The sequence below is a fragment of the Equus asinus genome, chromosome 2 (assembly GCF_041296235.1).
Source record: "Equus asinus isolate D_3611 breed Donkey chromosome 2, EquAss-T2T_v2, whole genome shotgun sequence".
NCBI lineage: Eukaryota > Metazoa > Chordata > Mammalia > Perissodactyla > Equidae > Equus > Equus asinus.
The window spans coordinates 161,067,493-161,091,011 of record NC_091791.1 but is presented as its reverse complement, the minus strand read 5'-3'; the positions used below and the strand labels follow the sequence as shown (position 1 = coordinate 161,091,011).

Below are 23,519 nucleotides of genomic sequence, written 5' to 3'. Positions count from 1 at the left end.
GGCTTCCCGTTGTCAATTTCCACATTGAGCTACTGTGAAAAGGGCTTGTTTGTCTTGCCCATTGGTACAGTGCTTTTGTAGCATACTTTTATAATATATTTAAAACCTCAAAGATGTTCTTATCTGATGACCAAGTGATTTAACTTATAGGACTGTATGTTATAGAAATAAGTTTGAACTATTAAATATGCTTTAGCTCAAAGATACTCTGAGAAACTTTTAAATTGGGAACAATATAAATGGGATACAAATGGCCAACAATAATGGGCAGGTTGATAAGTACTTCATTTTACAGAATATTATGTTACCATTAAGAGTATTTATCAAGAGTATGTAACAGCATGGAATCTTTACAAAACGGTATATTTGTATAGTTAACATGTATGCAAAATTTAAATACCTAGCAACCAGGCTAAAAGGAATTACACCAAACTGGTAACAGAAGTTGTCTCTGGACAGTGAGAGGGACCATGATAACTCCTCCATTTCTATTTATCTTCTGCTTTTCAAATTTTCTATGAGTTTTAAAACTTCTCAAATAATGTCTGTTTTTTTCTCATTATAAAAATACATGTGCATATAAAACTTAAAAGTAATTTTAAAATAACAGTAAAGCAAAAAAACCCATGGCCTAGTCCTTGCTTCCTTTATTGACAGGCACAGTGGCTGGTCTTAGAATTAGACTGGGAAGCAGAAATGCACTTGGAACGTGTTTTGTGAATTATACTTCCAGTTCTCTGCACCAGGAAAACGGAGAATCATTGCATTGTACACAGTCGCATCTCACAGGCTTTATTCTCAGAGCTGGCCCTAAAAGGAACTAGCCAGTACAGTTTATGTTAACTGCGAGTGGGATTTTGGGGGGGAGCTTGGGGCAGTAAATCTAATGATAAATAACATAAGTCTTCATATCTCTATCATGATGTTAGCCTGAGTTTTCAGAGCTCTGAGCAGTGTGCTGTTTGAGGTTTTGTTTATTCTTTTTTGGGAGAAAAAGAGAAGTATCAGGGTTTTATTTACCCTATGGATAAGTACCAGATTCTGAAACATACATGATCACCTCTCAATTCTAGCGATTGTCAAGGTACAAAGTCTCCCCTCTCTAAATGTCCCCATCTCCTGCTCAGATGACCTTCTACTTGGTCACTTTTGTTCTCTGTCCTTTGCCACAAAGGACTACAACAGACAAATGTTCGGGCTGAAAAGGTCAACTTCTTACCAGTGCTCAGGAAAAAAAAATGCTGCAATCAATAAATTATTTAAGAAGCAGTTGCTCTTCCCACTGCCGATTTGATAGTTCAAGCTTTGAGATGAACTTTGCAGCACGCTGCAGGTGTAAATGTGTGAAAATCAAGTCTTGAGTTAATGTAACAGTTTCGCACCAGGGCGAGAGAAAGAAGACAAATCTTCCTTACACTGACAGCAAGTGAGGATACACCCATAGGAACTGGGAGTAAATGTTATTAGCATTGGCACATATTATACTTGATTGAGATCACAATACTCTCCCTAATACTCCCTGCAAAAGATCCGCAATATCTGTATTTTACAAATTATGTTCACTTAAAACTTGAAAAAGATTTTTCAAGTTACGTTGAGTTATTACCATTTTGGTTAATTCTTGTTCTAGATCCCTAATTCAGTTATAGCTTGATCAGCTTTCTGTGACTGCTTCGCTCTTTATCTTCTTCCTGCCTCTGGATCAACATAATACCTTCAAATTCTTTTAGGACTGAAGGCAATGGATATCATCACTTATCCCTTAGCTAGTAACAGAGGAGAAATTTCACAAAAATCCCACTTGACTGATTTTTCTCCTACGCTGGTTGTCCTTGTATACTCAAGAAATCAAGCTATTCCACCATTTATTTGCTCATCAATTCAACAAATATTTATTGAGCATCTAGTATATGAAGGCACTGCACTGGGTGGGGTTAGGTTTAGTTAAATTAAAAAAAGACATAGTCCTTTTTCTCATGGAGTGGGGAGGACGGTGGTCAGACACTAAGAAAACAGTTACATGAAGGAAATGCTAAGACAATAATGTGCTGTAATTATTTATGTTCCAAACTACTCCCACCGTTAACTTCATCTAGACACTCGCTGGTTCCCCATACTTTCTCCCTCTTCATCTTTCCCCTCCTCCTTGAACGGTGAAAGTGGACATCCCGATGTGCTTACCATTCCGCTGAAAGAGTGTCGTAGGAGAATCGCGTGGCCATAGAGCAGGGTCCTGTGGCCACCCCCTTGTGCTGCCTGTGGGGAATGAGGAGGAAGAATGTCAGCATGCGTGAGTTGTGGCCTGAGAGCAAAGCGGCACAAGAATTCCAGAAGACAGACTACAAAGAAAAGACCCACTGCAAAGCTCCCAAGGGATTCATTCTAGAAGCGAGTGGCCAGCCTACGGGTGGGGGAGACTCGTGACCACAGCCATGCAACATCCTTGGGAGAGGGTGTGTGGGGCCAAATCTCTTCTCCAAAATGGCCCCTTCCCGGGATCAGCAGAAACCCAGAGCTGTTCTACCAGAGAAGCATGTAAATGAGATAGGTACTGCTTACCTTCCTTTGAAACTTCTCAGAAGCGTTCAGAGTGAGAGAGAGAAACAAATGTAACTACAGCCTAGCAACAGAAAGCCAGCTTGGGGGACAGGCATATGGTCACATTCTGTGCCTTGTGGTCTTTTTTCTGCAAAGCACTTGTGCCTTCCGCCCATTCACTTAAATGGGTCCTATTTACCCAGGTCTCATCAAGGAGAGAAGGCTCTGAAATCCCCGGACTTTAAAAGGTCAACCAGTTATGCAGGAATAGATCCTTCAGTCGACCGACCATCTAGGTAGCTTCCTTGCCTCACTAGGCTGCTCCACGTTGGCTGTCCACTCAATGGTAGCCCAACCAGTAGGAAAGGCACAGGAGGAAGAGACGGCCCAACATAAAGGCACGGGTGTCTGCTTCTCACTTTTTCCTCTAGTCTGATTCACACATCACTATCTGAATTGAATAGCACATGATATGAGACAAAACTATTACTTATTCCAGTTATAGATGAGTGGGTAACATGGAAAACTGAAATCTACAGAAAATTCTAGAAGTTTTTGGCATCAACATTTTCAACCTTTTACCTAAATCTCTCCCTGTCATGTTAACCTGCCCTCAGAGACAGTCAATTTTTTTCATCACTCCCCCTTTTAGGAAAAACTACTTGAGCATAGGCCCCCATCCCCAAATACAAACAAAGAGAGAATCCAAAGCCTGAGATTAAAATTAATCATAAAGAGAAATTCTAGCATTTTCCTTCTATATGGCAAGGGCACCTCTTATGTATTGCATTTTATTCAGAGCAACAGACCAGCAGCCCAAGGGGCTGGTTTGAGGTTCTGCTCCTCTCCCGTGTCTACCCGCCATCAGAGCCCCGAGCAGTGAAGGGGATTCTGGTGATGTGGAGGGAAGGCAGTGGTCTGGAGCATATGGCCCGGAGCAATTGTATTTCAACTCTATTTGGATTAACAGAATCACTCTGTCAAAGAGATGATTTTTCATGTCATACAACGAGCCTAAAAAAAGGAAAAAGATAAGTGTGGTATCATGTTTAAAAAAGAGCCGATAACTCTGTGTAAGTGTGCCTGGGCTTTCCCACAGCTGTGGAGATATTTAAGCGTTAAAGCTCTCCAGACTTTAATACTATGGAGGAATTAAATGTTCTTTGCGACATTTCCAAATTTCTCGAAATCATTCGAACTTTAGTTGCTGTATTTACAAACGTGTCAACAGCTTACATTAAAATTTGTCATACTAAATAATTTTCACATCATGTCAGTCTAATTGAAATTTTCCCAGTACATTTGTGTTATTACAAGTTAACGCATAGCTCACGATGGCTTATGTTGTGGGTGTAGGCTCCCAAACCAGTCCTATGCTTCAAATTGAACTACTGACTAAATTAGATTTCCTCCCGTTAACCTTGGGTCACCTCTTCCTCCAGTTGGTCTTTGTTCCTATTATCTTCATGAGTAACATAAGAGTCAAGAGTTGCCAATCTCAACAAGTGGCACTTAAGAGCTTGTGCTCTTCCCTTCTCTGGAACTGTTGGAAATATCTCCTGGCCCTCATGCCCTTGATTACGGTGCCAACAGAAAAGCAGAGACTGAAGTACTCCCCTGGGATTGAATGGGACACCACCATGCAGAATCTGGGAGGCTTCACATCCCATCTTCTCCGTCCACTGAGGCAGTAGCTCTTAGATGCCGGTGTTCATCAGCTGGTTAAAACACAGGCTGCCCCGATTCCACAGTGTTTGCTTTACTAGGCCTGGGGTGGACCCTGAGAACCTTCTAACAAGTTCCAGAGGACATGACACTGATGCTGCTGGTCCAGTGACCACATTTTGAGAACCACTGCTTTAAGGGAGGAGTAAGCTTCCCTAGAAGGGTAGAGGAGCTTTTTCTGCAGAAGCTTTGATAATCATGATCCTGGTGAGGGCACAGGCTATGCGTCAGGTGCTTTACATACCATCAGAGCTCATTCTCACAACTTCTCAAGGTGGAAGTGATTTCCTGCAGTCCAAATGTGAGGGATTTGAAGTTCAAGGAGGGTAAGTGTCTCGCCATATGTCCTACAGCTGGATGTGGTGGTGGTGGGCACTGAACTCAGTTAACTCCATCCAGAACTTGAGTTCATTTCACTCTACTTCTTATAATATATCCGTTTGCCTACTGTGTACAAAATCAGTGCACAAAGCATCAGGAAAGATAGGCTAGAAAGATGCTTCCTCAGCTCCTTGATGAAAGTGACTTGATCTCGCTGGAATTAAATGAGCTCTAATTAAATGGCAGGCACAGAACCACCCTAAGTGTTGTAACAAATCATCTCATTTTGTCTTAATTAGTGCTGTGCAGTAACGATGATGATTATCTCCATTTTACAGCAACAAAAACTGAGGCTTAAAGAGGTTAAGTAACTTGCCCAAAATCATATGGGTGCCAAGTACAGTCAAAATTTAACCATATTCTGTATTGTCTCCCTCTCTATAGTCTGAGAGAGGAGATAGGACTTATGTACAAAAATCATGTTACAAATAGAAATGACACCCCTGTTAAAAGAGGTGAGGACAAAGAGCATTGGAAGAGACCGGGAGGATAAAGAGGATGCTAAAGAATAACTTTATTGAAAAGGTAGACTCTAATATTACTGCTCACATGTAACAATGCCAAGAAAGAGGAAACCATAGGGGCAAAGGCCGGAGGCGGAAAGTGTGAAGTGCACGGGGCCGGGGGTGGGGGGTCGGGGGGTGGAGGGGGCTGGTGGGTGATTCACTGTTTAGTGTTGGGGTTGATGAAAGGGAACAGCCAGCAACAAGTCAGGATGCAGGTGCAGGGCGGTCAGATTATGGAAGGCTATGAACGGTCCACAGCTAAGGGGACACTGGGGTGGGTTTCTGGAAGGAGAACGTCATAATCAAAACTGTACCTTAGGAAGGTAACCCTGGCTGCAAAATGGTGGAAGGACTGGAGGTGTCAAACCCTGGGGCAGAAAAGCTCATTCTCTCATTCAGTTTCCATGACAACATAAGGAGAGTGTGTAGACCAAAAATCTTGGAGGCATCCTGTACTCCTTCCTCCCCTCACAGTGCACAGTCAATCCAAAGCACTTTGGTGCCACCTTCAAAATACATTCTGTATTCAACTACTCAGCATCCCGCTGCTACCTATCAGTCTGGTCCAACCAACAGCCCTGTCTCACCTGGACCACAATAATGGCCTCCTAACTGTGCTTCCTGCTGCATCCTCCCCCTTTTATAGCCTGAGTTAACATGGCAGCCAGAGCCATCCTTTTCAGACTGCCAATCACATCCCATTACTTTCTTGCTCAAAGTGCCTCCCCCCACGGCTTCCTTTCACACTTAGAAGTACAACATCCTCACCATGACCTCTAAGCCCCCTGCATCAGGAGTTGGCAAATTTTCTCTATAAAGGACCAGATAGTCAATATTTTAGGCCTTGCAGCCTAAAATAGGCTGATAATATGGCCTCTGAACATATAGTTTTTTTTTTTAATTTTAAACAACTTTTTCAAAATTTAAAAGCCATTCTTACCTATATGTAACCTTACCTAAACATAAACAGGGCATAGGCTGGATTTGACTTGCCAGCTCTGGTTGCTAATCCCTGCCCTACTTGATTGGCTTCCCTTCCCCCTCTGTGACTTTATCACCTCCAGGAAGCATGCTCTCCATCACTCCCTCTGCTCCAGCAGTAGGGGCCTTCCTCTATCCTTCAGACAAGCATGCTCCTACTGCAGGGCCTTTGCACATATGTGTCCCTCTGCCTGGAATGCTCTTCCTCCAATATTCTTATGGTTCATTCTCACTCTTTATTCCATTCTGTGCTCAGATATCTCATTAGCAAAGTCTTCTCTGATCACTCGTTCCAGAGGAACAATTACTCTTACCCTATCAGAATTTTCTGCTTTATTATTTCTAATGGCACTTATTATTAGGTGATGTGAATTCACATGTTATTTTTGATATGTATCTCCCCTCCCTCCCCCTAGGACACAAGCTCCACAAATCTTTGTTGTGTTCTCTGCCATATCAACATCACTTTTAACAGTGCCTGGCAAATAGGAGACACTCATTTCCATATTTCATACTCATACTTCCTGAATGAATGAACAATAATTGGATAAAACGGTCCTTTTGTCTCCCTTTTACAGATGGGAAAAGAGAAACTTTCCCATGGTGAGCTTGTAAGCAGTGAGCTTGGATATGAACCCCAAGTCCTGGATCTAACTACAAGTTCCACTAGCTCTTTTCACTATTTGATGCCAATTCTGGGATAACATGCCAAGAAAGATGTGATATGCTACACAGAAGACTGCATGGACCTGTTCACAAAGGGAATCCAGGCCTCAAGGCTGTGAGACTTCATTGGGATGGCAATCTGTTCCTGCCACGGATGACCTTGGCTGTCATCATTGGCACAAGGAGAATATTTGGTACCACCTCAGAGGATGGGAGTGGGGCAGGGCAAAGCTGGTGAAAGGCCCTGATGCCATGTCCAGTGGAAAATGTTCCACTAGATCATTAATTCAATCATCTCACCTATAACTTCAAAATTAATTCTGTCACTGATGCTTCTTTTGGTGGTGCCCGGAGGACACTGCCTCCCAGTGAGATAAACCCGATATGGCAACAAAGGACAGGGGGACTTTGCTTCTCTCCAGCCACACACAAATGACTCAAGACTGTTAGATCTCTAATCCACCTACTTTGATAATCTGGAACCCCAAGTGGTACTCTGGAGGTCCCTGGCTCTAGGAAGGCTCCTTGCTGAATCTAACATAACCCATGAAAGCTTTAGGGGTCACCTTCCTGGGAGGACCTGTAGACACGAAATCATTTTCTGGATGTGGATAAGTGCCTTTCATTTTCTTTTCCTTCTTTAGCCCACTTCTGTTCCATGCTTTTCGGCTATCAAAGAAAGAAAGAAAGAAGCCTTTCTAGAAGGTCACAGAGCAACATTTCCTGAACATGCCGGAGGCCCTTTACAGTGCCCAGGAGGTTTCCTTTGACACAAGTGACAACTAAATAATGATGATGCCACATAAGTAGAAAAACAGTAACACCTAATAGTAGGAAAAAAAACCAAGTAACCCAGTATTTTCAGTTAGAAAACATAATGAAAGATTCTATTCACGACTGCTACAAAATAGTACATTTTTAGGAATTTTACTTAGATGATGAGCTAAACCTTTAAACCGAAACCACAAACCTTTATTCTATAAAATGAAATTTGATTTGGTGAAATGGAAAAGTATACTTTGTTACAGACTCAGAATACTAATATTTGTAAATGCTTCTTCTCTTAATTTAACTTACAGATTTAGTTCAGTTTTAATAAAAATTCCAGTAGGGTATTTTGGAATTCAACAAAATTCCTATAAAATTAATCTAGAAATATAAACAGTAAGAAATTTTATTCTAAAAGAGAACCAAGTTTTAGTAAATGTTATGGAGCAAATTTAATCAATTCCTTCTGGTAAAGGTTCAAAAAGGAGAATGTAGCACAATATAGGCAGTCCATGAACAAATCTGAAATGTAGCATATGATGTAGCATATGATAAAGCAGATTTTTAGTACAAGGGGAGGAAGGCAGGCTTACTAAGCAAATGTCTCTATGGTATGTGGATAGCAAATCAGAAAAGCATTCAGCAAGATCCACAGGAAATATAAAAGATTCTAGACAGATAATAGAGTCAAATATTTCATTTTAAAATTAAATTCTTAAAACAACTAGCATGTAATAAATAGTCCACATTCCTGTACAGACCTAATATTATCCATGCTTTGAAGCAGCAGATGAACTCAAAGGAAAGAAAAGACGGATACGATGGTACTAAGATTACTAAACTTCAGAGCAATGGAAACGTTGACATTTAATAGACTACAGAAATTCTTTGTATCCCTTTGACAAAAGGGTTAACATCTCATTGAAATGGAGGGGAAAAAAGCATCAAAGAAAGAAATAGGCAAAGGATATGAAGAAACGATTCATATCAGAAATAAAATTAAAACATATGGAAGAGATTTTATCTCTTCTAGTAATGAAAGGAATGACAATTAAAGCAAGTTTGATATATGATTTTACATCAACTAAATTTGCAAAAATGGAAAAAAAAAAACCTTAACGCTGTCAGAGTTGCAATTTAGCTGCTGCGATCCTCTACAACGTGGCACCGAGTACAACTCTCTTGCAAAGCAATAATGAAAAAAGTTGTAAAGAAGTGCACAACCTTTGCTACCTCTGGGAATAATTCAAGAGAAGCAAAGGACACACACTGTTGTGATAAGAACCTTTAATGGGGGCAAACAAAACACCTGGAAAGAACCTAAATATCCAAAAGAAAAATATTGCCTAGTAAATCCTGGGGCTTCTTCAGGATGTTCTATCCCACAACTATTAAAGAAGACAATTACAGAGGCTATCGGAAACACAGAAAATGTTTACGATATACCACCGTGAAAAAGGCAGAATGCAAAGTGCCTTCAACTATCATAAATATGCAAGAATGATAAAGAAACCCATAAAAATGAAACAGCCATTTGGTTGGTTGCAGAATCATTGGAGTTTTCCCAAATTTTTCCTTAGTGCTACTACATAATCATTTCAATGAAAAATGTATGTCTATGGGGGACAACAACACGCTGCATGTGATTAAAGAAACAGAGAGTTACAAAAGTGTTTTGTCTATTTGTTAAAACTTCAGTTGCTCAAGGTGTGATTGATTTGTCAGCATCCTCAGTAAATGACTTTACCTCCTTGAAAGGCAGCTGGCTTTCAGCATGCTTGCTTTAAAGAACTGACTCCAGAGTCTGGCCCTACTCTGGCGTTGAATGGAGACCTCAGACAGGCAGCCTCTATCCAAGACACCTCTGGTCCCCTCCTACTTCCCTCAGGCCTAGCTCCAGACTCCATAGGGAAAAGCTCTTGCAGGGAGTCACTCCTGCTTGGATCCCAAATGATGGGGTCTTCTGACTGCTCTCAGATCCCGTCCTTGTTTCTGGAAACTTGGTTTCTACACTATTCCATGCTTCCCAAGGCTGCCCCCCTTCCCCAGCTGTCAGATTCTAGGGGCACCTTCTCCTACTGCTGCAGGTTATCACCTCTCTCTGGCCAAACTCCCAAGATCTCATGCAAGCACCCCGCTTTTCTAGGAGGGGTGGACAGATGGGACTCCCCAGCTCGAATGGCACCAAAAGGACTGAAGGGACATTTTCCAAACACATCTTAGATTGTAAACTCTTGGTAACAGGGACAAATTTCCCTCTTTAATGATAGTTAAAGTGGTACACTGGGATTTAGAAAGTGTAGGCCAGGGGTGGGAGGGCACAGGTCCAGATTAGTTTGACTTGTGATTTGGAGTCAGAACCAAGGAATATGACGACAGAAATTCAAAAAGCACATCTTGCCATCCTAATTCCCTAACTATGTGTAAAATCCCGGAGAGCCCAATGCAGGACACTCGGCCCTTTTCTTCACAACCTTTTCTGGATAGGACACCCTACTCTTCAGCCAGGTAACTGCCAAGTCTAGCTTTTCTTGGGCTTCCCACTTTGGCATATAAAGCCACTGCACAAATATAAGGTATCATTCTTTTACTTGATGCCTTGATTTTCCACTTGCAATGGGATGGTCAACATGGATCTAAAACTCTAAGTCATCACTCATATGCAGAAGATAAACACACACACAGATACAGAGAACAGATTGGTGGTTACTAGAGGGGTTGGGGAAGGTAAAAGGGGTAAAAGGGCACATATGTATAGCGATGGATGGAAACTAGACTTTTGGTGGTGAACACAATGTAGTCTATACAGAAGTTGAAATATAATGATGTACATGTGAAATTTATATAATCTTATAAACCAATGTCACCTCAATAAAAATAATAAATAAACAAAACTCTTAGTCAGAGGTTTCTGAGCTACTGGCTACAGAAAGCCACACCATCAGGACAGAATCCGCTGAAGAGATTTCCCCTGTAAGAAACTCTTCAAGTGAGCCTGGGGCAGGTCAACCAGGACAGTTCAGGCCCTTAAGATAAATGCACTTGAAAGGAGGCCACGTTCTTGACATCCTTCATGGGCCTCTTGGGATACTGTTAAAAACAAAAATCATGAAATAGAATTCTAATCAAGGAAGGTGCGGCATGTGACAGTCCACTCCCCCAAGTCCAGTGATCATGGCAGTCTCCCTAGTTGCCTTACTGAAAAGACAGGTTCACGTATCAGAGGCTGTGAGGTACAATAGGACCCAGGAGAAAAGGTGGAATCTGGTCCGCAGAGGGCCTATGGCAGTCCCTGCTTTATTTGGAGCAAGGTTAGTAGGGTGACCATAACTCCAGGAAGCCGCACCTCCCACACCCTCAGTGCTGCCCACTCCGCACCACTGTATCACAAGATTGAAGGATGGAATGTTCTAAAAGCTGTGCAAAAGACAGCCTATTCGCCTTGTTTTCTTTCATTTTTTTTTTAAGTAAGAAAAACACAGCCAAAATCATCCCCCAACCAATCACCACAGAATGCCAAAATTACCATCCCCACGGTTCATAATTTATTGAATTCAGCCAACCCTCCCTCTTGGAAGCACCTAGAATTATTTTCCTGGGTGACAAGATTCTGCAATCTCATTCTTGATCACATCATTAATTTCACAGCCACATGGAAGTATTTCAGGACAAAAAGATGAAAGGCCAGAGCCTGATCTGAGAAACTATAAACTCTGGGTCATGAGCCTCATCTGCAGCAAGAACCTGCATAGCAAGGAGGTAGTCCCTTCCAGAAAAATGCCTACACGGCTTCTCTTTTGCGTAGACTTGGCCCATGGGGTAAGTAAAATCTGAGAGATGGCTCTGATGAATTAGGGATTGCAGAGGAGCCCCTGTGGGGACCCCAAGTTCATTATTCCCTGTGAGTACTCAAAGCCATAAGTAGCCCTAGATGTTGCAGACGGAATGCATGACTGAAGACAATGGAGGGATCTCCTGCCTTTCACGTCTTTAGAAATAAGAGTTTCTGATCTGTGAGAATGGTAGACATGTGCAATCATTTTTCCTTCCCTCTTTCCCAATCCATGACATTTGGGGAACAAGTTAAATGACTTTTGGAAATTCCCACTAGGATTTCACAAACACTGATTGTGAAACAGGAGGATGAGCTTTCTCCATTGAGAGAAAAAAGGTGGCTGTTGGGGATGCCTTCAAATTGAGCACGGGGTCATTCTAGATACATCTATGCTTTTCTTTGAACACTGATGCCACAGTAAAACCAGACAGCTAGAATGGCAGCTCTGACACATGTTTCTTATTATGAAGTCTTTTAAAAGAGCAAATTGACAGGAGATATTTGTCAGGGTATTAATGACATTTAGACTGATGACAAGTATACTTTGGAAGGAGGTGAAGCAATTATTTTCTTCTCTGAATTAATTTTTCCCCTTTTCTCCCATAACTGACTAACAGATTTCTAAGAATGTGACATTGCCAAGTTCATTTTTTTCATAAAAGAACCCTGTCAGCCAGATTTGTTTTCAAGTCACTGATCTGTTTTTTATTTGAATCACCCATATTCATCATTCATCAGGCCTCTGATGAAATGGTGGACCAGTGATCATATAGGGTCAAGACTAAGAACTCTGCCCAATCATTTCCTTTCAGCCAGGTAACATTTAGTAAATATTTCCTATAAAGAGTTGAACATCTGAAAGTTTAGATTACCTTGACATGAAAAATCGAACACTGTCTCTAATCTACTATTTCTTTAGGAAAAAAAATCACTGTGCTTCCTGGCTATAACAAAATAGGAATACGTTTTTATCATAAAACTACTGATGAGTCCTACTGTGTGAAAACACCTCTACCCATGTGGGCTATGAGGCAGAAGATGAACTCGATTATGTAGTTTGTTGTCTGATCCTCTTCCGTCTCTCCTGCACTCCTTAACCTATTTCTTATCAACACAACTTCTATGTCCTTCATCCCTCCAACCCCCTTGCATGGTTCCCAATTATGATCTTGCTGGATAGAGACCAATTCATCCTGTTCTCTCTACACACACATAATAAGCCCACGGCCAAGTTTATATTTCCAAGCAAAACAAACAAACAGAAGCCTGATCTTTCCTTGAAGGATATGAAGTGGCCTTGGGTGGAGAAGCTGATTTTCCATGAGTTCTGTGTATGTGTGCACCTGAGGGAGGAGAGGAGAACAGGTGCTCCTATTACTTCCTACCTGTCCGTGGACCATATGCTGCTCAGAAGACAATGGCATGACTCTTCTGAATCTCTCATGGATTTATTCTAAAGAAGTGGTCCCCAATCCCAGCTATGCGTCAGAATCACTGGTGGAGCTTTAAAATTGAAAACAAAGCAAGAAAAAGAAAGAAAAAAAAAAAAACCTACAGCCTCAAAGGCTGGGCCATTTCCCTAAGATTCTCATTTGGTAGGTCTGTGGTGGGGCCTGGGCTCCCAGGTAATTCTGATGCACAGCCAGGCTTGAGAGCCACCCCTGTGGGACCTCCCCAGGAGCAGTGGACCCTTCATCCCAGTAATCAGTATGATGCTTGCAGTCAGCAAGTACTTCCCTGTTCTCAGAACCATCATTCTGGAGCAGTGACTGATTTTCCTTTTAGCATTTCTCCAGAACCCCACTGAAGCAAAGAACAAACATGGTTGTTTCCCCTTCTTGATAGCTCTAAGACTAACATTCAACTCTGCCTCTCTGTCTCCTAGCTGTGCTGCCACATAAGTGACAGGTGGAAAGATACAAATTTCTATCATAAAATCTGTGAGGTGAGGGCTCTAGACAATTCAAACTCAACACAGGAAGAATTGCAGGCCCACCATGATCACCCCTGGACCCACTCATCTTCACACTGTTCAAAGTCAGCTAGACCCTTCCTGAGCTGCCTTGTCCACAATCTGGACTTCCTTCTCCACCAATCTGGACTCTACAGGGCCTGGGAAGAGATGGAGTTGGTGGCAAAAAATAGAGCGGGTTAGGGTGAAGCGACTTTTACTTTTCTTCTCTTACTACTTGTCACCCCTCTTCCCAATGAGTTACATCCCATCTTCTGTTCTCATTCTGGTTTCTGTGTCCCCAGTCATTAAGGGTGCACTTCAGGATTCTGCACTCTTACTTACAGAATTCTGCTTTCCTCTCTGTCTGCAAGTTTAGTGTCTCTTAGAGTTGTTCTGAATCATCTAACACATGGGCAGGGTTATTCACATGGCTGCCTTCAAAAGCCCGCCTTTCAGAGGCCTAGCCTAGGTCTGTGTTCCTGCCACCAATTAGCTTTTCTGCCAAAGAGAAAAATGGTTTTTAAAAAAGTCTCCTCTGCTGATCTGTGAATGAAAGCCAGGACCTATATAGAACAAGCAGCACCTGATCTATTTTCTCCCCATCGTGTAGGGAGTGAATTCATCACACTGACATTGGGAGGATAACCTACTGGGACTGACAGTAAAACCCAACTTCCTTTGAGCTACAGGAAAACACAGCAAGCTTTGTGGTCAAGGGGAAGAAGGCACAATAAAATTAGCACCTGCTATCTGTGAGAGGAGGGGGAGAGTGGCTCAAAAACACCAAGTATGGTTCATAATTTGAAAAGAATAACCAGAAAATAAACAAAATTAAATCCCAGTTGTGCTGACATTGGCCTCCTTCAACAGTTGGAGGAAAATAAATCAATCATTTCCTAGTGGGATTGGCAGTTACCATTAATATAACGTGATGACAAAACATTGCAAACAATGAATTACCTGGAAAAGAAAGAAAGAGATGATTCCATTTATAACAGCATCAAAACAATAAAATAGGAACAATTTAGCTAAGGAGGTGAAAAATCTCTACACTGAAAAATACAAGACACTGACGAAAGAAATTGAAGACGACACAAATAAATGGAAAGATACCCTGCGTTCATGTATTAGAAGAATTAATATTGTTAAAATGTCCATACTACCCAAAGCCATCTATAGATTCAATGAAGTCCTCTCAAGATTTCAATGGTATTTTTTACGGAAGTAGAAAAAACAATCCTAAAATTGATATGGACCCACAAAAGATTGAGAATAGCCAAAGCAATTCTGAGAAAGAACAAAACTGGAGGCATCACACTTCCTGATTTCAAACTATATTACAAAGCTACAGTAATGAAAACAGTAGTATAGTACTGGAATAAAAACAGACATAGATCAATGGAACAGAATCGAGAGCCCAGTAACAAATACATGCACATGTGGTCAGTTAGTGTTTGACAGGGGAGCCAAGAATACTCAACAGAGAAAAGACAGTCTCTTCAATAAATGGTGCTTGGAAAATTGGATATTCATATGTAAAAAAAGGAAACTAGATCCCTATCTTACACTACTCACAAAAATTAACTTGAAATGGATTAAAGATTTGAACATAAGAGCTGAAACCATAAAACTCCTACAAGGAAACATGGGAAAAGCTTCTTGACATGGGTCTTGGCAATGACTTTTTGGATATGACACCTAAAGCAAAAGGAACAAAAGCAAAAATAAACAAGTGAGACTACATCAAATGTAAATGCACAGCAAACAAAATGATCAACAAAATGAAAAGGCAACCTATGGAATGGAAGGGAATATTTGCAAATCATATATCTGACAAGGGGTTACTATCCAAAATATACGAAGAACTCAGCCAACTCAATAAAAAAAAAAAACCCCAAAATAATCCAATTAAACAATGGGCAAATGACTTGAATAGATATTTTTCTAAAGATGACACACAAATGGCCAGTGGATACCTGAAAAGTGCTCAACATCACTAATCATGAGGGAAACGCAAAATTAAAACCACAATGAGATACCACCTCACATCTGATAGAATGGCTACTATCAAAAAAGATAAGAGATAACAAGTGTTGGTGAGGATGTGGAGAAAAGGGAACCCTTGTGCACTGTTGCTGGGAATGTCAATTGGTATAGTCACTAAGGAAAACAGTATGGAGGTTCCTCAAAAAATTAAAAATAGAAATACCATATGACCCATCAATTACACTTCTGGGTTTTTGTCTGAGGGAAACAAAATCACTATGCCAGAGATATCTGCACCCCCAAGTTCACTGCATCATCATTTACAACAGCCAGGACATGGAAACAGTCTGAGCATCCACCGACAAATGAACGGATAAAGAAAATGTGTATACATATTCAGTGGAATACTATTCACCCATAAAAGAAGGAAATCCTGCCATTTGCAACAACATGGATAGACTTGCAGAATACGCTAAGTGAAATAAGTCAGAGAAAGACAAATACCATATAATCTCGCTCACATGTGGAATTTAAAAAAGAACCAAACTCATAGAAAAAGAGAGCAGATTTGTGGTTATCAAGATGGGGGATGTGGGGTGGGGGGATTGGGTGAAGGTGATCAAAAGGTACAAACTTCCAATTATAAGATAAATAAGTACTGAGGATGTAATGTACAGCATGGTGACTATAGCTAACACTGTAGTATGGTATATTTGAAAGTTGCTAAAAGAATAAATACTAAAAGTTCTCATCACAAGGAAAAAAATTTTTGATAACCATATGAGGTGATGGATGTTAACTTATTGTGGTAATCATTTTATAATACGGTATGTCAGGTCATTATGCTGCACACTTTAAACTTACATAGTGTTGTATGTCAATTTTATCTCAATAAAACTGAGGGAAAAAAAACCCATTTCACTTGATCTCTGCTGTTTACACTGGGAGAGATCATTGCTGACTGTGAGTGATCCTCAGACACCTGAAGAAGCAAATATGTTATCTAACAGAGTCCACAGTGAGATCAAGTGTCAGAAGGACAGAGAGACTGACTTGAGCCAGTGTTGCTATAAAAATTCCCGGTAACTTCTCACTGTCTAGTAATCAATATGCATCTATAGTTGTTTATGCAGCTTGAAGAATCAAAGAAGAAGATGTTCCTTGATACACTAGAAAACTGTACCATGAAACCAGAGACTGGAAATGACATACAGTAGGTACTCCATAAGCACCTTTTAAATAAATGGAGAAAGGACCACACAGTACCATACAGCTGTGGACTATAAGCAATCTGTTACCTCAAAGTAAAAAAAGTAGTTTAATAAGTACTCATATTTAAGTAATCCAGGAAAAATTAAGTGAGGCTGGAATTATATTGGAGTTATCACTGAGAACTTTAAATTCATGTTCTTCATAAAAAACAATGTATCGCAAGATGCTTTAGTAATCTTTCTTTTGGCATCATACTAATACCTCCTCCCACTAGTCATGGTGGGCAACTGTAATAAACATCTCTAACAGCAGAATTTGGTCTCTAACATTGTTCTCCATGAAACGGTACCAGGGATATTTCAAGAGTTGTTCAATTTCATGTCTGTGACAGAAGAATTAGGATGGGCCTGGGCTGCCCTGTTGCTTCAAGGAAGCAAGGATGCTCTCAAGGACGTCAGCAGTGATGCTAATAAGCCTAACACGCACTCCCTGGGAACATGCAGAGGGGATCTGCACATCACAGAGAAAATGAAGACTGTATTGTGGAACATGATTGGTATTTGAAGGGAGATGCGAGTTTGAGATGATACTAAAGCAGGAATGAGGTGACACAGTACACAAAAGGGTCACTGTAATGTACACTTGAGTGTCCAAGTCTTAAAGCAGTGATTCGTAGTTCAAATTACGACGGTCCTATATTGATGTTATTTTTCAAACATTAGATTAGAAATCAAGGACATAAATTAGAAAGGCTATTTGGAAGGTGGGAGAACACTGAGTAATGTGTTTGGCTCTTGCCACCGATTTTGATAACAAGGTGACTCAGGTTATCTCTTACTGGTGAACTACCAAGAGAATCACTTTTTAAAAAAATAATCCATTATGAAAAACTGCTGGAACTCCATCTGGGACAGAGTGCCATGCAAGGCCTCGTGGGCTACAAACCAGACTGTCTGGGGCCAGGTGGTCCCAGCTTCAGGGAGGTTGCAGACACTAGGGGTGGGGTGTTGTCTCCGCCTCCCCCTGCACTGGAGTTCCCTGGGATTTGTAAAGAAAAGCTGAATTCAGCCTGTGACTCCTTTCCCAGATCAAGTGAGCACATTTAAAATAAATCCTATATACATGGAAGTCTTTTAGTTTGGAGGGTTGAGCATAAATATATACATGTTAAAAACAGGGTCATTTGGGGCTGGGTGTACCTCTGTTTTAGGCTAGACCCTGAGAATAAACTAAAGTAGCCCTTACTGGATGAAACCTGGGTGAATGTTGGGTATGGAAATCTCTTAATTATTTTGGCACATTTTGCAAGATACAGCAATTGGGACACCACTCTTCAGAAGACGGGACTGAAGCAACTGAGTTCTTAACATAGTTTAATATAAAATTTAAAATAGAGGCTGTTTTTCTTCTGTTAGAATTATATTTTAGCAGCAGAGTACTATGGGGGAAAAGAAATAAAAAGAATAATCACAAATAGATTCCCTTTATACAGGCAGAGAAGTTTGGGAAGCCAAAAGTAAGTGTGGGAAAATGTTGAGTGTTATTATTTGCAAGTAAAAAAAATGTCAAGATTCATTGATAGGATTGAAATGAAGTTAATATATACTTTTAAAAGTGTAAAATCACTGAGTCCTTATGGACAGACAGACAAATGGGGGGAAGGGACTGGCAGAACTGAGGAGCATTTTGCATTCCTACAGCACAAAAAAATTAAGGGAAATAAGAAATCAGTTGGAATTGAACCTGTTAGCACCACGATTCATTCAGCACAGTGAACTTATCATTCCTGATCATCCTGGGAACAGCTCGATCTAATGAAATCTAATAAAAAATTGCAAATGATGTAGATAACATTAGAGGTGAAGCAACGGCAGCCTAGGGAGCTCCACCTGGGGGAGAGAGACAGAGTTTAAAAGGGGTTTGTGCCATAGGGAGAGACTGAGGTTATGAGCCAAGGAATTGGAGTTTCATATAAACAGGTTAACTTGAGACTGCATTCTTGAGAGAGCCTGGGAATATTGCTGTCCTGTTGTTTCTCTCAGCGTAGTTACTAAATCATGGATTTGTACGTTCTGGTTGCCCTACACGTCCACGTGGCTGCCCTAAAGGAACAATGAACTGGGAAACAGCAGTTGCTCACTCTCCTGGTGATCTGGATCAATGGCTTACGGTCAGAGAATTGTGGCTCCTACTGTTAGACTGCACCCCAGGCCCTCAGCATCACCCTTCAGGTGAGGCCCGGCTGGGTGGGGTAAGGGAGTAGAAAAGGGAGTCAATACCACCATAAAATTTACAACGCTGAGCAGAGCAAGAAGTTCTGAAATGCTAGCATCTTGTTAAATATTCACCTTTCATTCTCCCCATTAATGGAAATCTCTAGATTAAATTAGTGTAGAAACATGTTAGTGATCCACTTAAAGGCTGAGAGAAGGAACGTGAATTTGAGATACTATACTACATCAGGGCATTACTTCCAAAATTTGTATAAATTCTAAAATTGGATGAGGGTTTTCAAGCAGTCCCTTTACCAAGGTGACATGGAAAATCCCCATAAGGTAAAGTTGCCAGTGTCGTCTCAGGGGGAAACAGTCCTATAGAGTAGTGGGACAAAATGCCTGGCTGTCTCGTCTGTAGCTGTGTCCTGAACTGAAAGTGCAGAGTGTTGCCTTAAGTTTCAGAGAATCAGCACCATAGTTCTATGCTTGACTGACTAAAGGTGCCTCAATAATTACAATTCAGTTATCCCTACTCACTGATAAAATCTGCAGATTTTTGTACCCCTACAGTAATCCTGAAAATTTCTAATACCAAGTCAAAAACTTTAGAAAATAAACAACTATTTAAAGGCATACACATAGTTAAAAAAAAAAAAAGGTAATGCATTCCACTTACCTTTCTAATATCTCACTACAGCCATGAAAAGAGGTATTGTCAGGAGTGGTCATGCTCTGGGTTTCCAACACTGGCCCCAACCCACCCCCACCTGGAGGGCAGGACTCAGGCGAGTCAGGAAGAGGAAGCACGTTCTCAAGCAAATTCCCGAAGGCTGTTCTTCAGCAGAAGCCTGCTGACCTCACTGACAGAAGGATAGCTTTTACTCCACTCTTTACAATAGCATCACAGTCCTCCCATCCACCGCCCTCTACCTTATAAAAGCAGACGCGCAGTAGAGAAATGGGGGCGGGCACCCCAGCCTCCAACAGCACATCACTAATGAGCGGGCAGCGGGTGATTCTTATTACAGCGGGTGATTCTTATTACAGTGGGTGATTCTTATTACAGCGGGTGATTCTTATTAAAGTGCTGGTTCCACTTTTCTCTCAGTAACAGGAACAAAAGGAGGCACAACTGGTGCCTAGAAATTCAGACAGAGTGCCTCTCATTCCATCACAGAGATAAGACCTGGAATAAGCCACCAAGAAAAACGAGAATAACTGCAACCGAGGATGCCAACTATATTGGTTTCATCAAAAGATTTTTTTGTAAAGCAACAGCTTTTATGCCAAAACAGGTGTCTGGTGTTTGCGTAAAACTGCTCAGAACGTGGAGACCATAAGCTGTGCATAAGAATAGGCCTACGGGTCAACAAGTTCACGACCCGGCACAGTTTCAATAAGAGGAGCAAAACTGATCATTAACATAGCTGCCAATTTTACATTTTGCCCAATAAGAGCATTAAAAAAAAAAAGAAAGTTGTCAATTACACAACTGCACTAGCACTATAACTTCCAAAAAGAAAACAAATCAACTTATTTATTACCATTATACTATAAAAATACTAAAAAGGACATAATCATAGAAAATAAAGGCAGACCTTTGTATTTGTTAAATTAGCTTAGTGAAACAATTCCTACATTGTCTTTATTTTCCTCATGTCCTTGGTGACTTGTGAGTCCTTCCTCATGGACAGACACTGGTCCCAGGACAGTGTCCTAAGATTTTTAGAGCCACTAATGTAGTTCAGAGCCCACATTTTGCAGATGGGCAGAACAAAGTTCAGAGAGGGGCAGTGCCCAGGCCAGAATGCCCAGGCTCTACCAGTCCAGCACTTTCCTCCTTCCCACCACAGCAACATCTCAGGACTGGGGAACAAGGTTCGGCACCTTCCCCTCTCCCAGCTCAGTTTCAGCCATAGGACACCCCAGGTAAATACAGAAGCTCTCTGCCTCACCTTTCCTCCTCTTCCTCTGCAGGAGCTCCTCCAGCCCTCGGCAGAGCAAGAGGCTTTTCTACCCCATGGCCCTCCCAAAGCTCATCTTGTTCTTATTCTTGCTTTCTGTCCATTGATTCCACTTGGTCATTCCAGATCCTTCCATTCTAAACCCAGATAGTAGTAATCATAGGGTTGGGGTGCTGATCGAGGGTTTTTACTCCAGTGAAGATTAAAATGCCAGTTGCTCTGGCACCATGTTAATTTTTCTTTACGAGGATATCCAAATAGGTGCTTTCACTAAACTTTCATGAAATGGAAATAAGCTGGAGGTTTTTCTACTTCATTCAGTTTTCCCTGTGAACACATAATTTAAACTCTGGTAGCTATTAAAAGTAAATTACATGATTAAAGGAAAAGTCTAATAAATAAACAGAAAGGTTTCTATTCTTCCAGGATTTCTTGAATTGAAAATGTGCTTCATTTTTAAAAGGTAAACAAGTCTCTTAAAACAAAACATTTCCCCTAAATTCAAATATATTACCACTTGGAATTAAAACATTCCTAAAAATGCAGCTGAAATCTGTTTTTAAAACCCATCTCTGCCCTTGCCCCCCTACTAAACAGTTATGTTTTAAAAATTTTTCAACAAAATCTCTCATCAGAACATCCCTCCAAAGAATATAAGTATTTACCTACTTAGTATATGCTGGAGAAAGCTTAGACACCTCAATCCTTCCTCACTCCTCTAAGAAACTTTAATAAAGATCCTTAAATTTTTTGCAATTACAATGTAAAAAAAAAACCCCATATACACCAAAAACCACCTTTAGTCCAGCCATAGGGAAGAAGCTCAAGCTTTCTAAGATGAGTGAAGTCACTATGACAGGACTATACTAACAGAGCATTTGAATGTCCACAGCAAGAAGGAAGAGAACTCCAGGGTTTGTGTAACATTAGCAAAGCTAAACGTTATCACATTTGCAAAACATCACCAGCATCACATGGGTATATTGATTTTAAACATGGGTCACTGACCTCAGAACGAAAAAAGTTTCACCAAAGAAAAGGCAGTTCCACTAAAGGTGAAGCACTATATTCAGAAAGCAGGGGGATTTGATAGAGTCTGGAGCTTTAAAAATTAATTTTGTGGGTTCTTTCGCTTGCAAATGGTTCTACTCAGGATATGAAGACATGTAAAAAGCTAGTTAACCTTAATGGTTATTCTTAACTGTTCAGGTTAACGTCTGATTCTTCTGCTGGCTCATTTTGAGGATGTTGCATGAGAAAGGGAGACTATCAAACTAGCTTTTTCCATTTTCATTATGAATTCCAGCCATACGGAAGAGAGGGCTGGAGTTGCGTAATAGCACTGGAAGCTTGGATTAAGGAAAGGCTGCACACTTCTGTCATCTTACCGAGTTGAAACCTATGGCCACAGGCCATCTAGATCATATTCAGGGGAAAAAAATGAGGCTTCAACAACAATTTTCAATGTCTTGAAGGAAAAAAATGGGTCCACAGGCAAGCTGTTCTCCTAATTGCAGAGCAGTGGTTTAACAAGCTTCTTGGCAACAAATTTGTAAGTGTGCAGCCACCTCTAATTCCACAAGATTGAAGTGGTTGGTGCAGTGATGTTTTTTAAATTGCAGAGGCACGGAGAATGCAAATTGCCCTGAAGACTCACAAGTGAAAGGCCCAGTTCATTACAAACGCAGCTGGAGTCAGTTGTCCATGCAAAGTACATGTACATTAAAGGAGGGAGTAACATACCCATTCTGAGAGGTCACTGAGCTAGCAAGATACAAACAAAACAATAACTGGATATGTTGTTGTGCGCAAGTCTTGTTGAAAGCTTTCAAGTAATTTGAAACTTACAACAGAGAAAAATCCGAAGGAGAATAGAGGAGGCGGATTTCCCACCTGGTGAATATTTTGTTATTCTAGCTAGAAGTTAGCAGTGACATTAGATGTAAAAGTTTGTTTTTACTTTTTTTTCCAGTACAATGCTGATGTCATCAAAAAACTAGCAAGCAAGCAACATGCTGTAGCCTAAATTTGTCTGCAGCACTTTTTCATAATTACATTTTTGCAAGAAAATCCACCCAAGGAAAATGGTCAGTATCTACATCCGGTGATTTGGGATTTCTTTCTCTTAGAAATACTGCAAACAATCAATTGGACTTTTCTTATACCAAAGAAGTGCTTTCTTACCATGAAGCAAGGTCTTCCAGGTGGTATATTTTAATTAGATATCGTGTTATCAAAAAGCCAGTACAATGATGAAATGAGTTATTTGCATACATTTTTGTAAGTATTGACTTATCAGAGAAACATTAAAATCTGTTATATCGCATAAACTCCTAAAATCCTAACATAACATGAGAGAGAACAGTAAGAAAGAGAAGAGAGAGGGGGAAGAGAAGGGACATAGGTTTACAATTTGGTCTGTGGAAAAACACACTAAAAACCTTAGTTCGGAGGCCTCTTATTAGCATTTAATTTCTGAAAATAATGTCCTGCTCTTTGAAGAAAGAAATTCTATCAAAACTACAGAATACATCCTATATTTTTCCACAAGAAAATTTACAGGAGATTCACATCTCAAGAAAAAAAATTATATAGTCGTCTTAGTGCTTTAAGGTTGCTATTCTGGATAGGGTTTGGAAAATTCTCTTTGTCCGTACCAAGGCACAAAGGAATAAACACATTTATCCATCTACCTAAGATTATGGGAGCCAAGGTCTCGAGAATAATGGCAAATACAAACAGGCTAACATTTCTACAGCTAATTCATGACAGGCTATTTTCAATGGG

General features: G+C 40.7%; 1 protein-coding gene across 8 annotated transcripts in view; it reads right to left on the bottom strand.

Annotated features, from left to right (window-relative positions):
* Positions 1 to 23,519, bottom strand: part of RYR3 (ryanodine receptor 3) — a 484,911-nt gene that overhangs the window by 282,242 nt on the left and 179,150 nt on the right. For all 8 annotated transcript variants that reach the window (XM_070503827.1, XM_070503874.1, XM_070503852.1 and 5 more), the window contains exon 4: positions 2,182 to 2,256. In XM_070503827.1, coding sequence (XP_070359928.1) covers positions 2,182 to 2,256 — 75 coding nt within the window. The remainder of the gene's footprint in view (positions 1 to 2,181; positions 2,257 to 23,519) is intronic.